The sequence below is a fragment of the Solea solea genome, chromosome 18, assembly GCF_958295425.1.
Source record: "Solea solea chromosome 18, fSolSol10.1, whole genome shotgun sequence".
Lineage (NCBI taxonomy): Eukaryota > Metazoa > Chordata > Actinopteri > Pleuronectiformes > Soleidae > Solea > Solea solea.
This window is the reverse complement of record NC_081151.1, coordinates 12736952-12753610: the sequence shown is the minus strand read 5'-3', so window position 1 is coordinate 12753610 and position 16659 is coordinate 12736952. Positions and strand designations below refer to the sequence as shown.

Sequence of the window (16659 nt, the reverse complement as noted above, 5' to 3'; positions counted from 1 at the left end):
TTTGTAAAAGCAGTCCAAATGAATAGAAGTCAACGCAGAATTCCAAGAATAGCTGTGCAAATCTGTGTGTATGCTACATGTCAGACATAAGAAAAGCAGCTTGGACACTGGCCCTTAACTCACCTTCTTTCATGACTTGGCTGTTTTTGTACCTCTATGTGCATTAATCATCTACATATTTCATGTAGACAACTCTAGGTTAAACACATTCGGCATAGTGTTGAGTCTTTTCTGCAGCTACTCCTGCTTCCTCCCACAATTCAGACGTGTAGATGAATAACTTTGGAGACTCTGGTTGTGGATGTGAGGGTGACTGGTTGTCTATGTGTGCTGTCCAGAATGAACTATGTCCTTCACTGAAAACCTTCTAGGGAGGCTTGGTTGCCTTCTTGAGACAAAAAGACACACACCAGTCTGACTGCATTTCATCTACAGCCTCTTCATACGTACACTAACTGTTGTGCATTACACATTCTTATGTAAGATTTGAATTGTTTTCATAGTGCTTCATAGTTTTAAAGGTGACTATGAAGATAATTCACAATATAATCATGACAAGAGCAAGCTATTTGCATAATTATGTTTCTAACTATTTTCTATTACAGCTGATATTCTGGATAAGTAAACCAGCTAAATCCAATAGATACATCACTTCATGTTGCTTGTATGTTTAAAAAAGAAGAAAAAAAGAGGGAGATCAAGTAATTAAATTGGTTCTTGTAATGTTACCATCAGTAAGCTACAGGCAGAGGTACGTGGTATGCGGGTGATCATTGAGATTGAGAGATTCACTTTTAAGACCATTCAGACCTGGTTTACAAATCTGTTCTGAGTGATCCAATCACAAGTGAGTGTTAAAAATGGCTCAATACCATACGAGGCCAATATCACAATCATTAGTATCTACCGATACTATTACCAGTCCGATTCAGTGTTTTTTGTCTTTTAGACAACTTCACAATTGTTGACACCCCCCGAGCTATAATTATTATTATTATTATTGTTGTTGTTTTTATAACTATTTTAAAAACAATGCTCTCACTGCATGGCAAACATACGGCCTTCACTCACGTCACATGAAATCTTTCTACAACATGTTGCTATTGTATGGAACCCATACAGATATGGAGTATCATATCAACTCATCCCTACTGATTATGTTCACACCCTGATCCCGCGTCTGTTTATGAGAACAAAATGTTGCTTTACACGATTGAGACTGTACAGACGTGTCAATGTGTCAGGACAGACTGGGTTCAAGTGCTCAGATCATCTTGGAGGACGCACTGGCTGTGTTTGGATCTGAATTTAAATGTTTTCCACATGTGATCAGTTCACTGAAGACAGATTCTAATACCAGGTCTTTTTTGTTTTCCTGTTCCACACACATGTGGTCAAGGGTGACGGTGAAAGTCCCTCTTTCCGCCTATCTTACTCATGAGCTTGACATCCTTAATGACGATGTCATGGCTCACAGCCTTGCACATGTCATATAGGGTTAGTGCTGCCACAGAAACGGCTGTCAAAGCCTCCATCTCAACTCCCGTTCTGCTCGTAGTGCTACATGTTGCGGTGATGAACGCAGCGTCCTGCAGCTCTTCCAGGTCAAAGGTAATGGAGACATGGTTTAAGGGGAGTGGGTGGCAGAGCGGGATGAGGGTCGAGGTCTGCTTGGCAGCCATGATCCCGGCCAACTGGGCAACAGTTAAGGCGTCACCCTTTGCCAGCTGGTTATCCCGAAGTAGCCGAAAAGCAGTGGAACCCAACAAGACAGTGGCGTGAGCTGTGGCTGTTCTACATGAGGGAACTTTCCCTCCAACATCCACCATGGTGGCTCTTCCTTGAGCATCTGTATGCGTCAGCTGGACTTCAGTAATTTCAGGCAGGTGGGTGTTGGCCACACTTGTGTCCGACTTCGTCTGATCACTCAAAGATTCTTTTCCAGTGGGATTTTGGGTGGAATACTGATTATGGCACATTCTTATAACATTGTGTTGATTAAGATATATTTTAGGTTCCATTATTGGGCAAAACATGGGAATTCCTTGGGTCCTATGCAAGAGGCTTTTCAAAGCATTAGGTTTCCTGGCTTGTGCGCACCTGAGACAGTCTTTTCCATTCATTTTGCTCATGACATTTTTGTGCGTGTTGAAGCTTGAAGTGTTTAAATGACAACTGTTCAAACTGCAACCAGCAGCTGGTGCTACAAAGTGTGGATTGTCTGTTGCATTAGGTCTTTCTTTGCAGATGTGCAATCCTTGATGGGTGGCCCCGCTCACTGCAGTTCTAGAGCGGTAAAAATATGTAATTGGTGTCAAAATGGTGCAATCTGAAAGGCACAAAACCTCCTCTTGTTTCAGGACTCTTCTGCTGTCTGAAAAAGCTGTGTGAGGAGCTGCTGAAAGAGCAGATGGAGGCTCTGTTGGAATAAGAACAACATGGTTAAACAGTCATTTGAAAATAAGTACAGGAAAAATACTTCCAAGGGAAAAATTACTCTAAACGCTGTAGTACATATGCCAGGCCTGTATGTGGCGCTGTACAACTGCTGGAGAAGAAGACATGTAGCATGCGCATACGGCATGAGTGCTGTGTACAAACTTTTTTTTAAATAAAGCTTTATTCTAATAAGTATAAATTACAATGTATACAATGACTGAAACAGACAGAATGAAGAAAGTCAGGACGACTAAGGAAAGAAAATAAATGTCCTCCAAACACAAGAAGTCGACGATGAAGATCAGCAACAGCAAAAGCAAGCGCAAGAGAGGTGGGATTATGACACCATAAGAGAGGCATTTTGAGATTTTCCCTCTCTAGAACCTGATTTCGAAAAATAGCATTACAGTTTGGATAAAACGCAGATACAATAAAATTAGTGCAGGGCTCCAGACTAACTTTTTGAATTGGTTGCACTAGTGCGCCTTACTTTTTTTTTTAGGTGCACTGGCACAAAATTTAGGTGCACTCGAATTTTAACGCCATAAGGAGACCTTTCTGGCTCCATAACTTTAATATAACGTGAATGATTTCCAAACAAGATTAAGATATTGAGAAATCCTTGTCTTTATTTGAGGGACATTGACATAAGAAAAATAAGGTGTTTGAAGTGTTTCACTGAGCTGAAATTGCAAAATAAAACATTAAGCACAATAAAACATTCCCAAATAAAACAGTGCTTGTGCTTAAAGTGCTACACTGAACTGAAATTGACTATTTCGATCAAAGATTTCTGATCAAACATTTCTGATTCCTCAGAGGACCTGATTGCTGCTGCCTGCCGCTGAAATGCAGCTGGGAGAGGGGCAACTTTCTCCACACACCGGTCCCGGCATGTAGTGTGTTTTTTGGACATGCTGTGTTTTTTTAAAGTTTCGATACGAAACGTTGTTGACCCGCTTACAAATGCACTATTACCGGCCATACTCTGACCGCACTCATGACAGTATACACAGTGCATTATATTACGTACTTTATCGTACCGTAACCAGGGAAACTGTTTCAACCAGTCCTGCCTGAAAGAATACGTTTTCAGCTTCTTACTCTGAGTCTCAGGGCCGGGCTCTTTCTCTGACTCGGTTGTCTCCTCTGGTTCCGCGTCTGATGCCGCCGAAGGACCGGGGCTTGGCATCTCAGCAGGAACCGAGGGAATGGCAGTAGGGTTGGTTGTCGGCTTAGATTGTTTAGTGAAAAAACTTTCAATACTTCTGCCCCTCTTCATTTAGCCTCGTTTTGTCTCTTTTCCCTTCCGCTGCCGTGGCGCTCAGGTCGCTGCGCCGCTCGTATTTTTTTTTTTATGTTTTGCCGCTCGCAAATTTTAAATACACACAACGGAGAGCAGTGACCACAGCCAATCTAAGGCAAAGTTCCGCCCAAACTCTGTCTCTTATTGGTTTAGACCAAGATAATTATCTACCATGATTGTCAGTTGAGTCACAGGAGAACACAGAGAGATGATGTGCTTGCAAAGTACATTTATATTTTTTAGATGCACCGGTGCGACCTCGAAAAATCCTTAGGTGCACTCTTAAAATTTTTGGTCGCACTCTGGAGCCCTGTAGTGGATTCGCCTAGACTCGTTTCCATGTGGATAGCCCCACAGTTAGCTCCTGGCTTACATTATATACCCATGACTGAAAGACTCCTGTACTGTCCTGTCAGACAACTTCTGAAAGTAACATTATCTACATAGAACTCAACTACTCTTCGCATTGATCTTTAGCCATGGTGACCATGGAGACACTTAGTGGCAACTACTTCTTCATAAGATGGTGTGGAGGCACCTGTGGTCAAAGGTCAGCGGCAACAAGAAGTTAAAAAAAAGCACTACAAAATAAGACATGAGCATTGAATGAACAAAGTATGAGTATGAGTACATACAGTTCTGTCACCCACCAATGAGGATCATGGGCCTGTTCTTCATCTGAGAGAGATTGAGTATGCCTAAAACAGATAAACAGAATTGCTCAGGACCGTGAGAGAAAAACACCCACAAATGATGCGTGAGTGAAACAACTTAAATCTACCTGCATGTTGTTTCTTCTTTCTGCCAACAGCTGCTCCAATGATTTGTAATAGCTCCTCTTCTGATGCCCCAGAGCGTAAGAGGTCTCTGAGAGACACTTCAGAGTTGTCAAATAAACAAACCTGAGGCATGACAAGCAGGGGTATATGAGTTAAACATTCCATGCTGACTGCCAGAGCCAGAAAAACCCAGGAACTTGGGATGGCTCAAAACCGAAGCCAATATCACAACCTTGTGCATCTAATCTACTGATAGCGATATCAGACCGATACAGTTGTTTTTACATCTTTTAAACTACCAAGCATTTAAACACATTTGTGCCGATACATTTACCACCTAGCCATTTCAGAAATGCTCCATCTATACAACAAATATTCTGCTTGTATAAAGTTGACAAATACAGCCCGCATCTTTGACAATATGTGATTTATGTTAAGTGTAAGTAAGGGGTTTACAGTAAGCAGTAAGCAGTGCTATAGCTTCACCTTGAGGTTGCCATCTGCAGTGATGCGCAAGCGGTTGCAGGAGCCACAGAAATGGTCAGATATGGAGGTGATGAATCCCACCTGGCCTTTGAAGCCTTGCACTTTGAACGCCTGTTGCAACACAGAGAAACATGACCTATAATTATCACTTATGTGCAGTGGAGTCTGAATGAATATTCAAAACAAATGCGACATAAAGAAGTAAAAGTTTCCACCATCAATGCAATATTCCTCTGAGAAATTCTAAATAATGCACCACAGCAAGACAAGAAAGGTGCCAACATCAGTGCTAGTAATACTGGGAGCTGACCTTAGCAGTGTCTGTGTGTCCAGTTTGAAGCATTTCCAACTTAGGCCACTGCTGCTTGATGCGGTCCAGCATCTCCTGGTAACTAACCATCTTCTTAAAATTCCACTTGTTGCCTGCAGAGAGTGGAGGAAACAGTGGGGGTCATACGTATTGTAACATATCAACTTATCACAAGTTACATCATATTCTAATAATTCACCAACCAACAATAAACTTGTGTGATGTGAAGTAAAATCGCAGATTTCTTTCGATGGACTTTGGTGTGGTGAGAGAGAAGATTACAAAGCAACAAAACCATTTGGAGAAGGCTGTCTTAAAGCAAGACATGGGAAAAAATGTGTATGATAGCATAGATTTCATCAGGTATAGACTTGTTTGTGCTGACAGCCATGTTTAATCTGAGAGCTTTCTGGGGATGTGTTTTGGTTAGTATCCCAGAAACTGTTAACATTTTTTGTGAAGCATAAACAAATGATATGTGAAAATAATGCAGTAATAGAAATAAGAATACATCCTTTTGAGTTAATGTGTAAAAAAAACACTCAAGGAAGTGAGCACTCACCATCAAAGGGCATGTATTCAATGAAACGCACCTCCAAAGGCTTGTTTTCTGTCAGGGCCACAAAGTCTATCAACTCGTCCTCATTAAGGCCTCGCATGACCACACAATTTACCTACAGAGGGCAACACAACAACAATAAAGCTTTCAGGATGCCAGCCTCAATTTACACCACTTCCTTGAATCAACAGAATCAAAATGACTATCTAGCTTGAAACATAAACATTAATATTTAATTGCAGTATTTAAATTATCCCATAGTTTTCCAAGCCTTTGGTCTATTACGTTTAAAAGATGTCACTTGGTCAGATCATGTTTAGGACCCTGACGGTCACATTGATCCACTAGAATTGCTTGATTTGTTGGTAAGCATAGTGGTGTTTTAGAAGGGAGGTTCTTTGTTTCACAAACTGTGCTTTAAATGCATGTGGTGTGGCGCAAGTGCTAATAACACTTTTGAACAGATGTAGGCAGCAGAGGCTCTATGAACTCCTGTGTGCTGTGATGTAAAATTGCTGATTTTCTCTATGTAATTTGGCGCAAGGAATAGCTATCTTAACAATGACATACCGCAAATGGTAAGAAGCGAATTTCTGTATTTCCTCATGTTGCTCAGTGTTGCCAAGTTCTCAGTGAGAGCTAACCTCCATGACTCAAGCTACTTCTTACACAAGTTTTCTTCCACCTCAAACTATCCTCTTTTTAGTACTTTATCCCCTTTTTAGTACTTATTCCCCTCTTTACAGGGGGAAGTTCACAGACAGTGTGTTCTCACTGTAGTAATACAAACAAAAACATGGGCTTGGGCTAATGGACTTTGCACTGGGTTTTGTCAATGATCCTTACAGTTACGGCTGCATCGAATATTCGGTGAATCGATTACTAAATTAATCGTTAACTATTCTCAAGTCAAGTCAAGTCAAGAGATCTTTATTGTCCCCGGAGGGCAATTTGTAGTGCAGCCAGCAGCATAAGACAACAGTAAAAACTAAGTACAACAGTGACACAACATACGCTAATAATAGAAATAGCAATAAATACATACACAGGACAACAATTAACAATAGTTAATAAAATAGATAAAACAACCAATAAAGTGCAACCATGCCATCCTGGAAGAAACAGGATTTAAAGTGACCACAGTGCTGTCAATTGTTAAGAAGGCCAATGGCCACTGGAACCCAGGTATTTTTAAATCTGTTGGTCCTGCATCTTGGCACATGAAATCTGCGTCTGGATGGGAGCAGTTTAAATTCAGGTGCCAAGGGATGGCTAGGGTCGGTCAGGACGAGTCTGGCTTTATTCAGGGCCCTAGTTTTGTACAGCAAGGAAATGTCTTTCAGTGGAGCACCAACAATTTTACTGCACACTCTGACTATGCCCTGAAGTCTGTTGCGGTTCTTCAGGTTAATTGACCCAAACCAGCAAATAAAAGCAAAAGTCAGGACAGATTCGATAAAACAAGAATAAAACATTTCCATGAATTTAGAGTCCATGTTTATGTTCCTGAGCTTGCGGAGAAAGTACATGCGCTGGTTGGCCTTTTTACACACTGCATCAATCTGATGCTCAAAGGACAGCCTGTCATCAATTACTGTCCCCAAATATTTATACTGCTGGACAGATTCTACAGCTTGGTCGTTGATCGACAGGGGGACAGTGGCTGGGCGGGACTTCCTAAAATCAATCGTCATTTCCTTCGTTTTTGAGACATTGATGGTGAGAAAAGACGATTTACACCACTGGATAAAATCCTCCACTACAGGGCCGGGCACCGGGTCATCATGGCTGAGGAGGGACACGATCACTGAATCATCAGCGAACTTTACAATGTGGCGTTTCTCGTGTGAGCTCCGGCATGCATTCGTGTATAGGACGAATAAGAGAGGGGAGAGGACGCATCCCTGAGGAGAGCCGGTGGAGGAGAAGAGAACATCAGACAGAACGCCATTGGCCCTGACCCGTTGTGATCTGACAGTTAAAAAATCCATCAGCCAGTAAATAAGACTCCTGTCGATATTATAATTTAAGAGACGCTCGGCTAAAATATGGGGCTGGATACAGTTAAAGGCAGATGTAAAATCAATAAAAAGCAGACGAACAAAGCTTTTGGCCTCTTCTAAATGCGCCACAATCATATTAATAAGAGTGATTATTGCATCATCGACCCCCCTCCCTGCCCGGTACGCAAACTGGAGAGGGTCCAAGTTTGCCTGAACAGTGTTCATGAGCTCGTCTTTCACAATCCTCTCAAAAGACTTCATTACCAAGGAGGTAAGAGCAACGGGTCTAAAGTCATTCAGTGTCTTTGTGCCGTAAAATTCTGATAATGTGCATTCTCTTTAATCATTTAAACGTTTTCAGATTTTTCAGCTTCTCAAATGTGAATATTCTTTGGTTTTCTATGCTCCATATAACAAAGAAATCATTAACAAAACCACAAACCAAACTGGATCATTTTGGTTTCTGTACAAAACAAGACAATTGAGATCATCACATAGAGGTGTAGGTCCACATTCTTGACATTTTATGGACTAAACAAGTACTTGATTAACTGAGGAAATAATCAACACATTAATTGATTATGGATATAATAATAAGTTACAATGCTAACATTTTAATAAAATGTTGCGTACATTGTAGAGCATCGAGCTACTCTATGTCTTCTTTTCTCTGGCATCTATTTCCAATTGCAGTTTAGTCATCACAATATTCATCCCATATTTGATCTTCCATGTTGAAAATATATCAGGAAAATATCATACAAACAAAGAAAAAGCACAAGAGGATCTTGAGAGTCGAACATCGTCAAGATTTTTAAGTAAAGTGAACGAGATACCTTGACAGGGTTGAAGCCCATTTCAATGGCCTTATCGATGCCCTCCATGACTTTATGGAACCCTAGGGATTAAAAAAAAAAAAAGAGAAAAAAAATATATGTATGTGTATATATATATATATATACACACACACACACATATATATATATATACACATATATATGTAAAAAACATATGTAAAATATTCAAAAGTCAAATTGAATCCCCTACCCTTTCGTCTGACAATAAACTCAAATTTTGCAGGAACCAGTGAATCCAGGCTGATATTAATAAGGTCAACTCCAGCAGTTTTCAGCTTAGGCAGGAGCCTGGCCAAGTTCATGCCATTGGTTGTTACTGCAATGGTTTTCAGGCCCTCCAGCTTCTTCAGTTCAGCTGTAGAAGAAAAACACAAGACCAAGACCAACAAGATATTTTATTATAAATGGATTAAATGATTGATCCATACAAGCTAGTTCTAACAGGATTATGTCTGGGTCACATGTTTAAATGCAATTTACCTTGGAATACTGCAATAAAATATAATAATATAATAATCTGATACAACAAGACATTACATGATACAAACGTGCTACTCACACATACAGTGTGGCACACACCTACAGTGTTACTACAGAGGATGACTTTCCGTCCATCATCTTTCCTTATCATCAAGAAATACAACAACTGAAGGACATTAAAAGTAGGGATGCACGAAATATCGGCATTAATATTGGTATCGGCCGATGTTCGCCATTTTTTAACATATCGGCATCGGTCCAATGAGTAAAACTGAGTACAAACCGCCACCCAGAAGTATACAAACAACGGCAGGAAGCTAACGCTAGTAACGTTAGGCGGTAGACAAAAAAGAAAGCAGCGCAGCTGGGAGCCCAATACAGCAGGTAATCGAACAAAGAAAGACATTGGCCAGGGCAATAACGATCAAGTTCCGACGGCTGATAGAGTATATTGAACCCCGCAACAACCTGCCAAGTCTGCGCTACTTTTCCAATGTTTTGCAATTTAATAAATATCTGGTTGCCATGAATACTGGCAAATTTGATAAAGTAATGTTACATATTTTTTTTTTTATTATGGCAGCTCTTAGTAGAGCTTGTCAGGTATTGTTTCTCATATCTGTTGTGTAGTTTTATTGTTAAGGGAAGTGGCACGGTTGTTGTTGCCGGGAGGAAGGGTTGTTGATTTTATTTATGTACCCAGTATAGATGCCCTTATCTCGGTTACAGTAACTTTGGCAGGGTATTATTTTTATTTATGTTCATGTTTGTAATTTATGATCCAAACTTTCTCACAGGAGTTTAGTGCTTTGAGGGAGTTAAACTGTACTTTAATTTAGTTACACACTTGCTACAAGTGCTAAAGGATTCTAAAAACCTTTACTTGTGTCTTATGGTCGCCCTGTAACCTTGTTATTTATAAAGGAAGACATTCAAAAATTCAGCTTGCATGATTTTCAGTCTGTACAAACTTTTATCATCTCAGAAACCTTTTTTTTTTTTAAACATATATCGATATCGGTAGATATCGGTTATCGGCCATAGCAGCAATATTAATATCGGATATCGGTATGGGCGGAAATATTCATATCGGTGCATCCCTAATTAAAAGTCAGCACATTGTTTCCACTTCCACTCACGTGACATGATAATGACAATCAGTCAGATAATGGTCACAATTGCAGATTTATTATGGGACCTATTTTCCTCTCTGTAAAGACATCAGCCGATGGTCACACTGCATTCCTTTCAGCTGTGGCTGCTACACTTAATCGACGCATCAGGCAGTGAACTTACACAATGGTGCAATGTGTTATAATAAGTCTTAGACCAATCTAATGTAGTTGCCGTGTAAAATGAATTTTCAAGCGTCTTAAAACAAAAGCATGCAGTGGGACCCAGTTCTCTTCCTCTCCTGATCATAATGGAAATACATCTTCAACCTTTGGATACTAATTCAGTCCTTCCAGAAAAATGTGTTATGTGTCTGATGCTCCAGGGTTGTTGTTGCTCTGCATTCAGTATCTAGTACTCCTGTAAAGACATGAACTGGATTTTTGCAAAGAGGAGAAGCCTCCCAGTTAAATCCTTGGAGTCCTAAGGCTCACTGTGTCTGTGCAGAGCAAAGTGGAGAAGCTGAACACATCGTATCCCAGTGTAAACTGTATTGTCCAGTGCTGTCACTCCCTTTTTTTGGTCCTGACCCACCAATTGAGAAAGACTGATAATTGATGAATGATACAATAATCATGATTTTGATATGCATGTTGATATTCTGTCTCTCCCTGTTAAAATAAACCTACAATTAAAAGTATAGACCGTTAATTTGTTTGTCAGTGGGTGAACTTACAAAAACAGTGAGGGGTTTCTCCTCCACTGTAAATACCTCTGTCATGTTGATTTGGCTCCAGTGATTGATCAACATTAGGGAAAAGTTGCAGTGATTGGTCAAAAATGCAATGACATAGCAGTTGAATTCTCCTCTTAGCCTTGAATAAAGAAAAGCTCCCTCAGCTAGCTACCTTGCCAGTGTTGTATCTTGACAAAGAATAAATTAGCATGTTCACACAGGTCTTGTATTCCCAACAATGCTGATCGGGAGCAATAGCTGTAGCCGTTTTGATACTGATGTATTTCCATTATGAATAATGAACATTAACATAACAAAAATCTGGCAAACAGAAGAGGAGGACAATGAGAAAGATAGTGGACAGCGAGGGGATGAGCAGACAAATGTAGCATTTGTTTACTACAGAAGCGAAAGTGAAGCTTCTTTTTCTGCTTCCATGTAAAACGTGGAATTGTCAATTCTAATCAAAAGTGAAAAGATTTTGCTCATGTAAACAAAGCTAATGTCATCTGATCTGGGAGTGAATGTCAGTTGACCAAATTCCCACCCTTTTAAATAAATTTTCAGATTTTGGTAATAGAGTATTTGTCACTACATCCACTTAATACATATCATATGTTTAACAGCTTAGGCAATGAACCAAAACTTATTAATAAACAATCACAGGAATAGTAGTCCTATCCATGTTTCTACATAGGTGATTGTGAAGCCTAGCGGCATACTGAAATCACAAAGGACATCAGATGAGATATGAGCAAAAAACAAACAGTCCTAAACAACTTTTTATTTGAGTCTCACCGATGACATCAACCACGTCAGGTCTGATGAGGGGTTCTCCTCCAGTGAGGCGGATTTTGTCCACTCCCTCCTGGACGAAGAGACGAGCCAGAGTCAGTAATTCTGAAGTGGTCAGCAGTTGGGCCCGTGGTGTAAGCCTCACCCCCTCCTCTGGCATACAGTACTGACCTAAAAATGAGGAAAAAGAAATAGCCACTCAACATATACATTGATCCTACTGTAAATTGGCGAATACACAGAGGTATGAATGATCTGCTGAGGGAGGGATGCAACAAGGGGTCAGGATTTTATAGCACACAATAAACAATAAAAGGCACTCAGAAAAGGTTGACTGAGGTGAATTTCTATTTTCCGGATAATCCTGACTATGAAACTGTTGATAATTTTCTACATGAAGTGATTCTTTGTATTTGGTCAAATGAGCTCACATCTGTGCAGTTTGCACATGGCATTATACCATTGTATTCAAGCGTACTTGACTGTATATTAGCCGGCATGTAGTAATGTTGCTTCAAGTCCAAACTGTAACTTTGAATGGTGTAGTTTGTAACTTTACAGAGTTGAGTACTAGTCTTTCAGGTTTATGAATGATTGCTCCTATTAACAAATGTAAGCTAAGTTGAGTTACATTACATTCAACACTGATATTTATTTACACAATGGTGTGTTATTTAATCAGGGTTTTTTCTGTATTATCTTTTAAGATTGATGGCTGACAAAGAGTTGTTTTTCCTTTTGCCATCATATGCAGTGCTAGGATTTTATAGGCAAAAAGAAAACAGCCACAAAAACATTAACACATCAAATATTTTTCAAGGCTTGAAAACAAAACTGGTTCTGCCTTATTATAGGCAGAACCAACTGGTTCGTCTGAATCCTAAACGGTGTTTCCATTCCATTCATTTTTTCGTAATACTTAATAGCTAATGACACATACAAGAGCTTTATTTATTTAGTCAGAACATGTACTCACAGCGCAGGTTGCACTTCTCTGTCAGGGAGATGCGCAGGTAGTTGTGTCTCCGGCCGAAGTTATCGGTCAAGAACGCTGAAAAGGGCAGTAATAATAATAATAATAATAATCTTTATTATGGACTCGAAAAAGTGGTCCACTCTCATACACATACACACTTAACATACAAGACAAAACCAAGTAGACAAACAGCCAAACAATTAATATAAAATACAGTAATTTGTCACTGTTAGTTTAAAAGAAACGGTGCAAATTATTGTGCCAGTGCTTGCGAAGCCTGGATGTGAGCCGATATCCCATTATGGGGCAGGTTAAGGCCTTGATAACACAGTTATCAGATAGGTCCAAACGACACATGAAATTGAACATCAGCTTACGCAACAATGCCGGACAAGTTGGTACATTAGAAGATACAAATAACTGGCTGGCACTGTGCCACCTAGGAACACGTAGCAACAACCTCATGGCGTCATTATAGGCCACTTTTAGCCTCTGCATACTTTTCACTCTGTAGGAAGACCAGAGATGAGCTGTATACAGGGGGGTGACATAGGCCCTGAACAGAGCACATTTGACATCAACAGAACACACAGAAAATTTTCTTAACAGCATATTGGCCTGTGCATATATTTTACAGCACTGACGACGGATGTCACTGTCATCTCTGAGATCATCAGAAAAGACATGGCCAAGATATTTTAGTTCCTTCGTCATTTCTAAGGAGCCATCAGAGAGATAAAAAGTAGGAAAGGACGATTTCCTGTCCTCCCTAGATCTCACTACCATGGCCTTACTTTTTTTAGCATTATAGTTAATGTCAAATTCTCTGCCATATTGTGTACATATTCTTAGCATTTGTTGTAATCCTGCAGTATATGGACAGAGTACAACAAGGTCATCAGCATACATGAGATGGTTGACAACTTGGTTTCCCACAATACAGCCTGTTTTACATTCATTCAATTGTTTTGACAAATCATCAATATAAACATTAAAAAGAAAGGGAGATAAAATGCCTCCTTGCCGGACCCCATTACTCACATGAAAAGGAGCAGAGACAGCATCATCCCACTTGACCTGAAATGTTTGCTGAGCATACCAGTATATGAGAACTCTAACAATATGTTTAGGAACATTTCTCTCAAGCAATTTAACAAATAATTTGGCATGATTAATCCTATCGAATGCCTTAGAGGCGTCAATAAAACAAAGAAACACAGAGGAGTTTTGACTTTGGTACTTAGCAACTATCTCTTTTAATGCAAAAATGCATAGGTCAGTACTATGTTTTCTCTTGAACCCAAATTGATTGTCAGTAGTTAATACATACATTTCTATCCTATTTAAAATGATCCTTTCCAGCACCTTAGACAGTATACTGGCAAGGGCAATAGGCCTGTAATTGTCGATGCTGTTTAGCCTTCCAGCCTTCTCCTTAAGAACAGGGACCAGTAAGACAGACAGGATGGAATCCGGAAGAACTCCATGCACCAGGAGGCCAGTGAAGCACAGGGCTAACAATGGGGAGAGCCTGTAACTGGCATGCTTGAGATGTTCTGCAGCAATACCATCTGTACCACATGCTTTGTTGTTATCAAGCATCTTAATGGCATCTGATACCTCACCAGGTCTTACTGTGACATGAGAGTCCAAATCAACAATATTAACAGCAGCAACGTTACTCTTAACACAGTTAAAGAGCTTGGAATAATGCTTGCACCATAACTTTGCAATGTTATCTGAGCCACAGACACCTTCAATGTCATATGGCAAAGAAGTTTTATGATTATTCATCACTTTAATTGCATTCCAAAAGTCTACATGGTTATTATTTTGTAGCTTCCTGGCAAGCAAGTCAGCTCTGATAGTGTTCTCGTTGGTCTTAATATGACGGAGAGCATATTTATATCTAGCATTAGTTTGTTTCTTATACTCAAACACATCACCCTGTCTGGGCCTTCCTGCATTAAACCAGAGTTTAAAGTAATGCGTCTTCTCTGAACTTCTGCTAGAAACAAAGACACAGGACAAACACAGCGTGAAATCAATGTCATGTGATGGTCAAAGTACACCACATGTGACAACACATGTGCCTTCACCCTGTAAATGACGCCACAAGCTAACAAGTCGAATATCTAGCATGTAGTTAGCCAGCCACACAAAGTTAAAGATGTGAACAGGACGGTGGACTCGCCGTTTACCTGTCTCGAGCTGGTTTTCAGAGATGCTACAAAGTTGGGAGCAGCTAGAGACGAGTCTCCGACTTCATCTTCATTTTCCCTGTGCGTAGCACTGGAATACGGCCGCCGAGAGCCCGGGCTGCCGCGCCTTGCGAAGACTTTTACGAAATTATTAATAGAACTGTTGTGCCTGTCAAGGAAGCGGGAGACGGCGACGCCAACAGTGGCCATGGTGTTGTCCCTCACCCTCGTAGAATTCACATGCACTACATCTGTCAGCGACTCCCAGGACCTGAAGTGACATGGGGGGCGTGATTGTGCCAGCCAATCGTTTAAATGTACACATTTGCTGGTGCATGCTGGGTAATGTAGTCTTGTCGGGAGAGACATACGACTGTGTTTGCCAACGCAGAAACACTTTGTACGGCTATTAAAGCGCGACTCCCTCGTTCGTATACGTCAATAAATGTATAATATAATACATCAAATAATTATCAACAAAAAGAAAAAACGCCACTCCTAGCTCATACACTCAACGGCCACTTTTTTAGGCATAGTGGACACAAAATGGTAGGATTTGCAACCGGTGTGGCCGCCATAGCTTCAAGGTGTCATATGTTGGGCATTGACAGATAATTTTCTACACATCTTGTTTGTAATGAATAAATATTTGAGTTACTTTTGCTGATCTATCATTTGAAGCCAGCCTGGCTATTCCCCTCTAAGCTTTGGCCTTTTTGGCAAGGCACATTCTCTCAGAGAGCTAATACTCACTGGATATTTGCTCTTTTATTGGGCTATCCTGCGTAAACCCTGGAGATTGTTGTGCATGAAAATCCCAGTAGATCAGCAGTTTGTAAAAAAAAACTAACTTTTATGCACAATTTGAACATGAGCAGCTCATCTTGACCATGTCTACATACCCTAGATGCACCATTTAATGACTGATAGATATATTGGCACTTTTTCACTGTAAAGTCCCAGCACAAGATAGCACAGCGCTACGCAGTTCGTTTTCCATTACTATATTACATCCTCAACGTGGGTGGAATCGGATGCGACTTTGAAACAGATATGTAAACGCCCCCCACCCCCCGTTAATAGTTTCTATGTTGTGTCTGTTACTGAGTCCTTTATTTATAAAATCTTTAGTTTGTGTTTGCTCCCATCACTGTGAACATGTTTCATAGCAGCAGTTCACTTCTACTGTCTCTTTGGATCTGCAAAATGTTCTCCCATTAGCTTGTCTCTGACTATTTTGGCATCCCATGGCACAACCACCATCTTCACTTTGAAGATGAAAACAACTGGTGAAGAGACAAACGTTCCGACATATTGCCTGATTTCTGTGCTGTCTAATATCTACTGTATACAGTTATGAGATGAACCATGTTGTTTCCTGCCAGGGGCTGTGTCAGAGGCATTTCCTTGGTTATGTGACGTCACTGTCCAAAGCTCTATAGTGGGAGTTTCCTCTCTTTCACCAGAAACTTGTTGAGTTTGGACGGCACAAGGATTATGTCCACTACTGGACTTGATGTCCCCCCTGTACTTTTCTTGTTCAGATCTCAGATGGTAGACATGATCCAGCATTAATCCTGTCATCTGTGCAAAGTTTTTATTGTTGCTATTCATTTTTG

At 40.3% G+C, this 16659-nt stretch overlaps 1 protein-coding gene across 3 annotated transcripts; it reads right to left on the bottom strand.

Moving 5' to 3' along the window:
* Window positions 1–968: 968 nt before the first annotated feature.
* Window positions 969–15307, bottom strand: mocs1 (molybdenum cofactor synthesis 1). Of its 3 annotated transcripts, none has more exons than XM_058615545.1 (12): window positions 15041–15307; window positions 14828–14847; window positions 12840–12931; window positions 11867–12034; window positions 8930–9094; window positions 8719–8780; window positions 5883–5994; window positions 5321–5433; window positions 5011–5121; window positions 4527–4647; window positions 4396–4443; window positions 969–2419 (listed from the first exon to the last, which is right to left on the bottom strand). In XM_058615545.1, exons 1-12 carry the CDS (start codon window positions 15248–15250, stop codon window positions 1395–1397), a joined length of 2247 nt encoding a protein of 748 aa, XP_058471528.1. In that variant the 5' UTR covers window positions 15251–15307; the 3' UTR covers window positions 969–1394. The 3 variants fall into 3 exon arrangements, with proteins under 3 accessions (XP_058471528.1, XP_058471529.1, XP_058471530.1); XM_058615546.1 differs by having other exon boundaries at window positions 14828–14844; XM_058615547.1 differs by having other exon boundaries at window positions 2278–2419; window positions 4381–4443; window positions 15041–15306.
* Window positions 15308–16659: the final 1352 nt, after the last annotated feature.

Bases quoted from the DNA above. Each gene is read 5' to 3' on its own strand.
- mocs1 (XM_058615545.1), bottom strand. From the start codon at position 15,250: ATGGCCACTGTTGGCGTCGCCGTCTCCCGCTTCCTTGACAGGCACAAC. The intron at 8,781-8,929 runs GTAGGGGATTCA...TTTAATCCCTAG, and splicing joins GTTTATTGTCAGACGAAAGG to GGTTCCATAAAGTCATGGAG. The intron at 5,434-5,882 runs GTGAGTGCTCAC...CACTCTCTGCAG, and splicing joins TGAATACATGCCCTTTGATG to GCAACAAGTGGAATTTTAAG.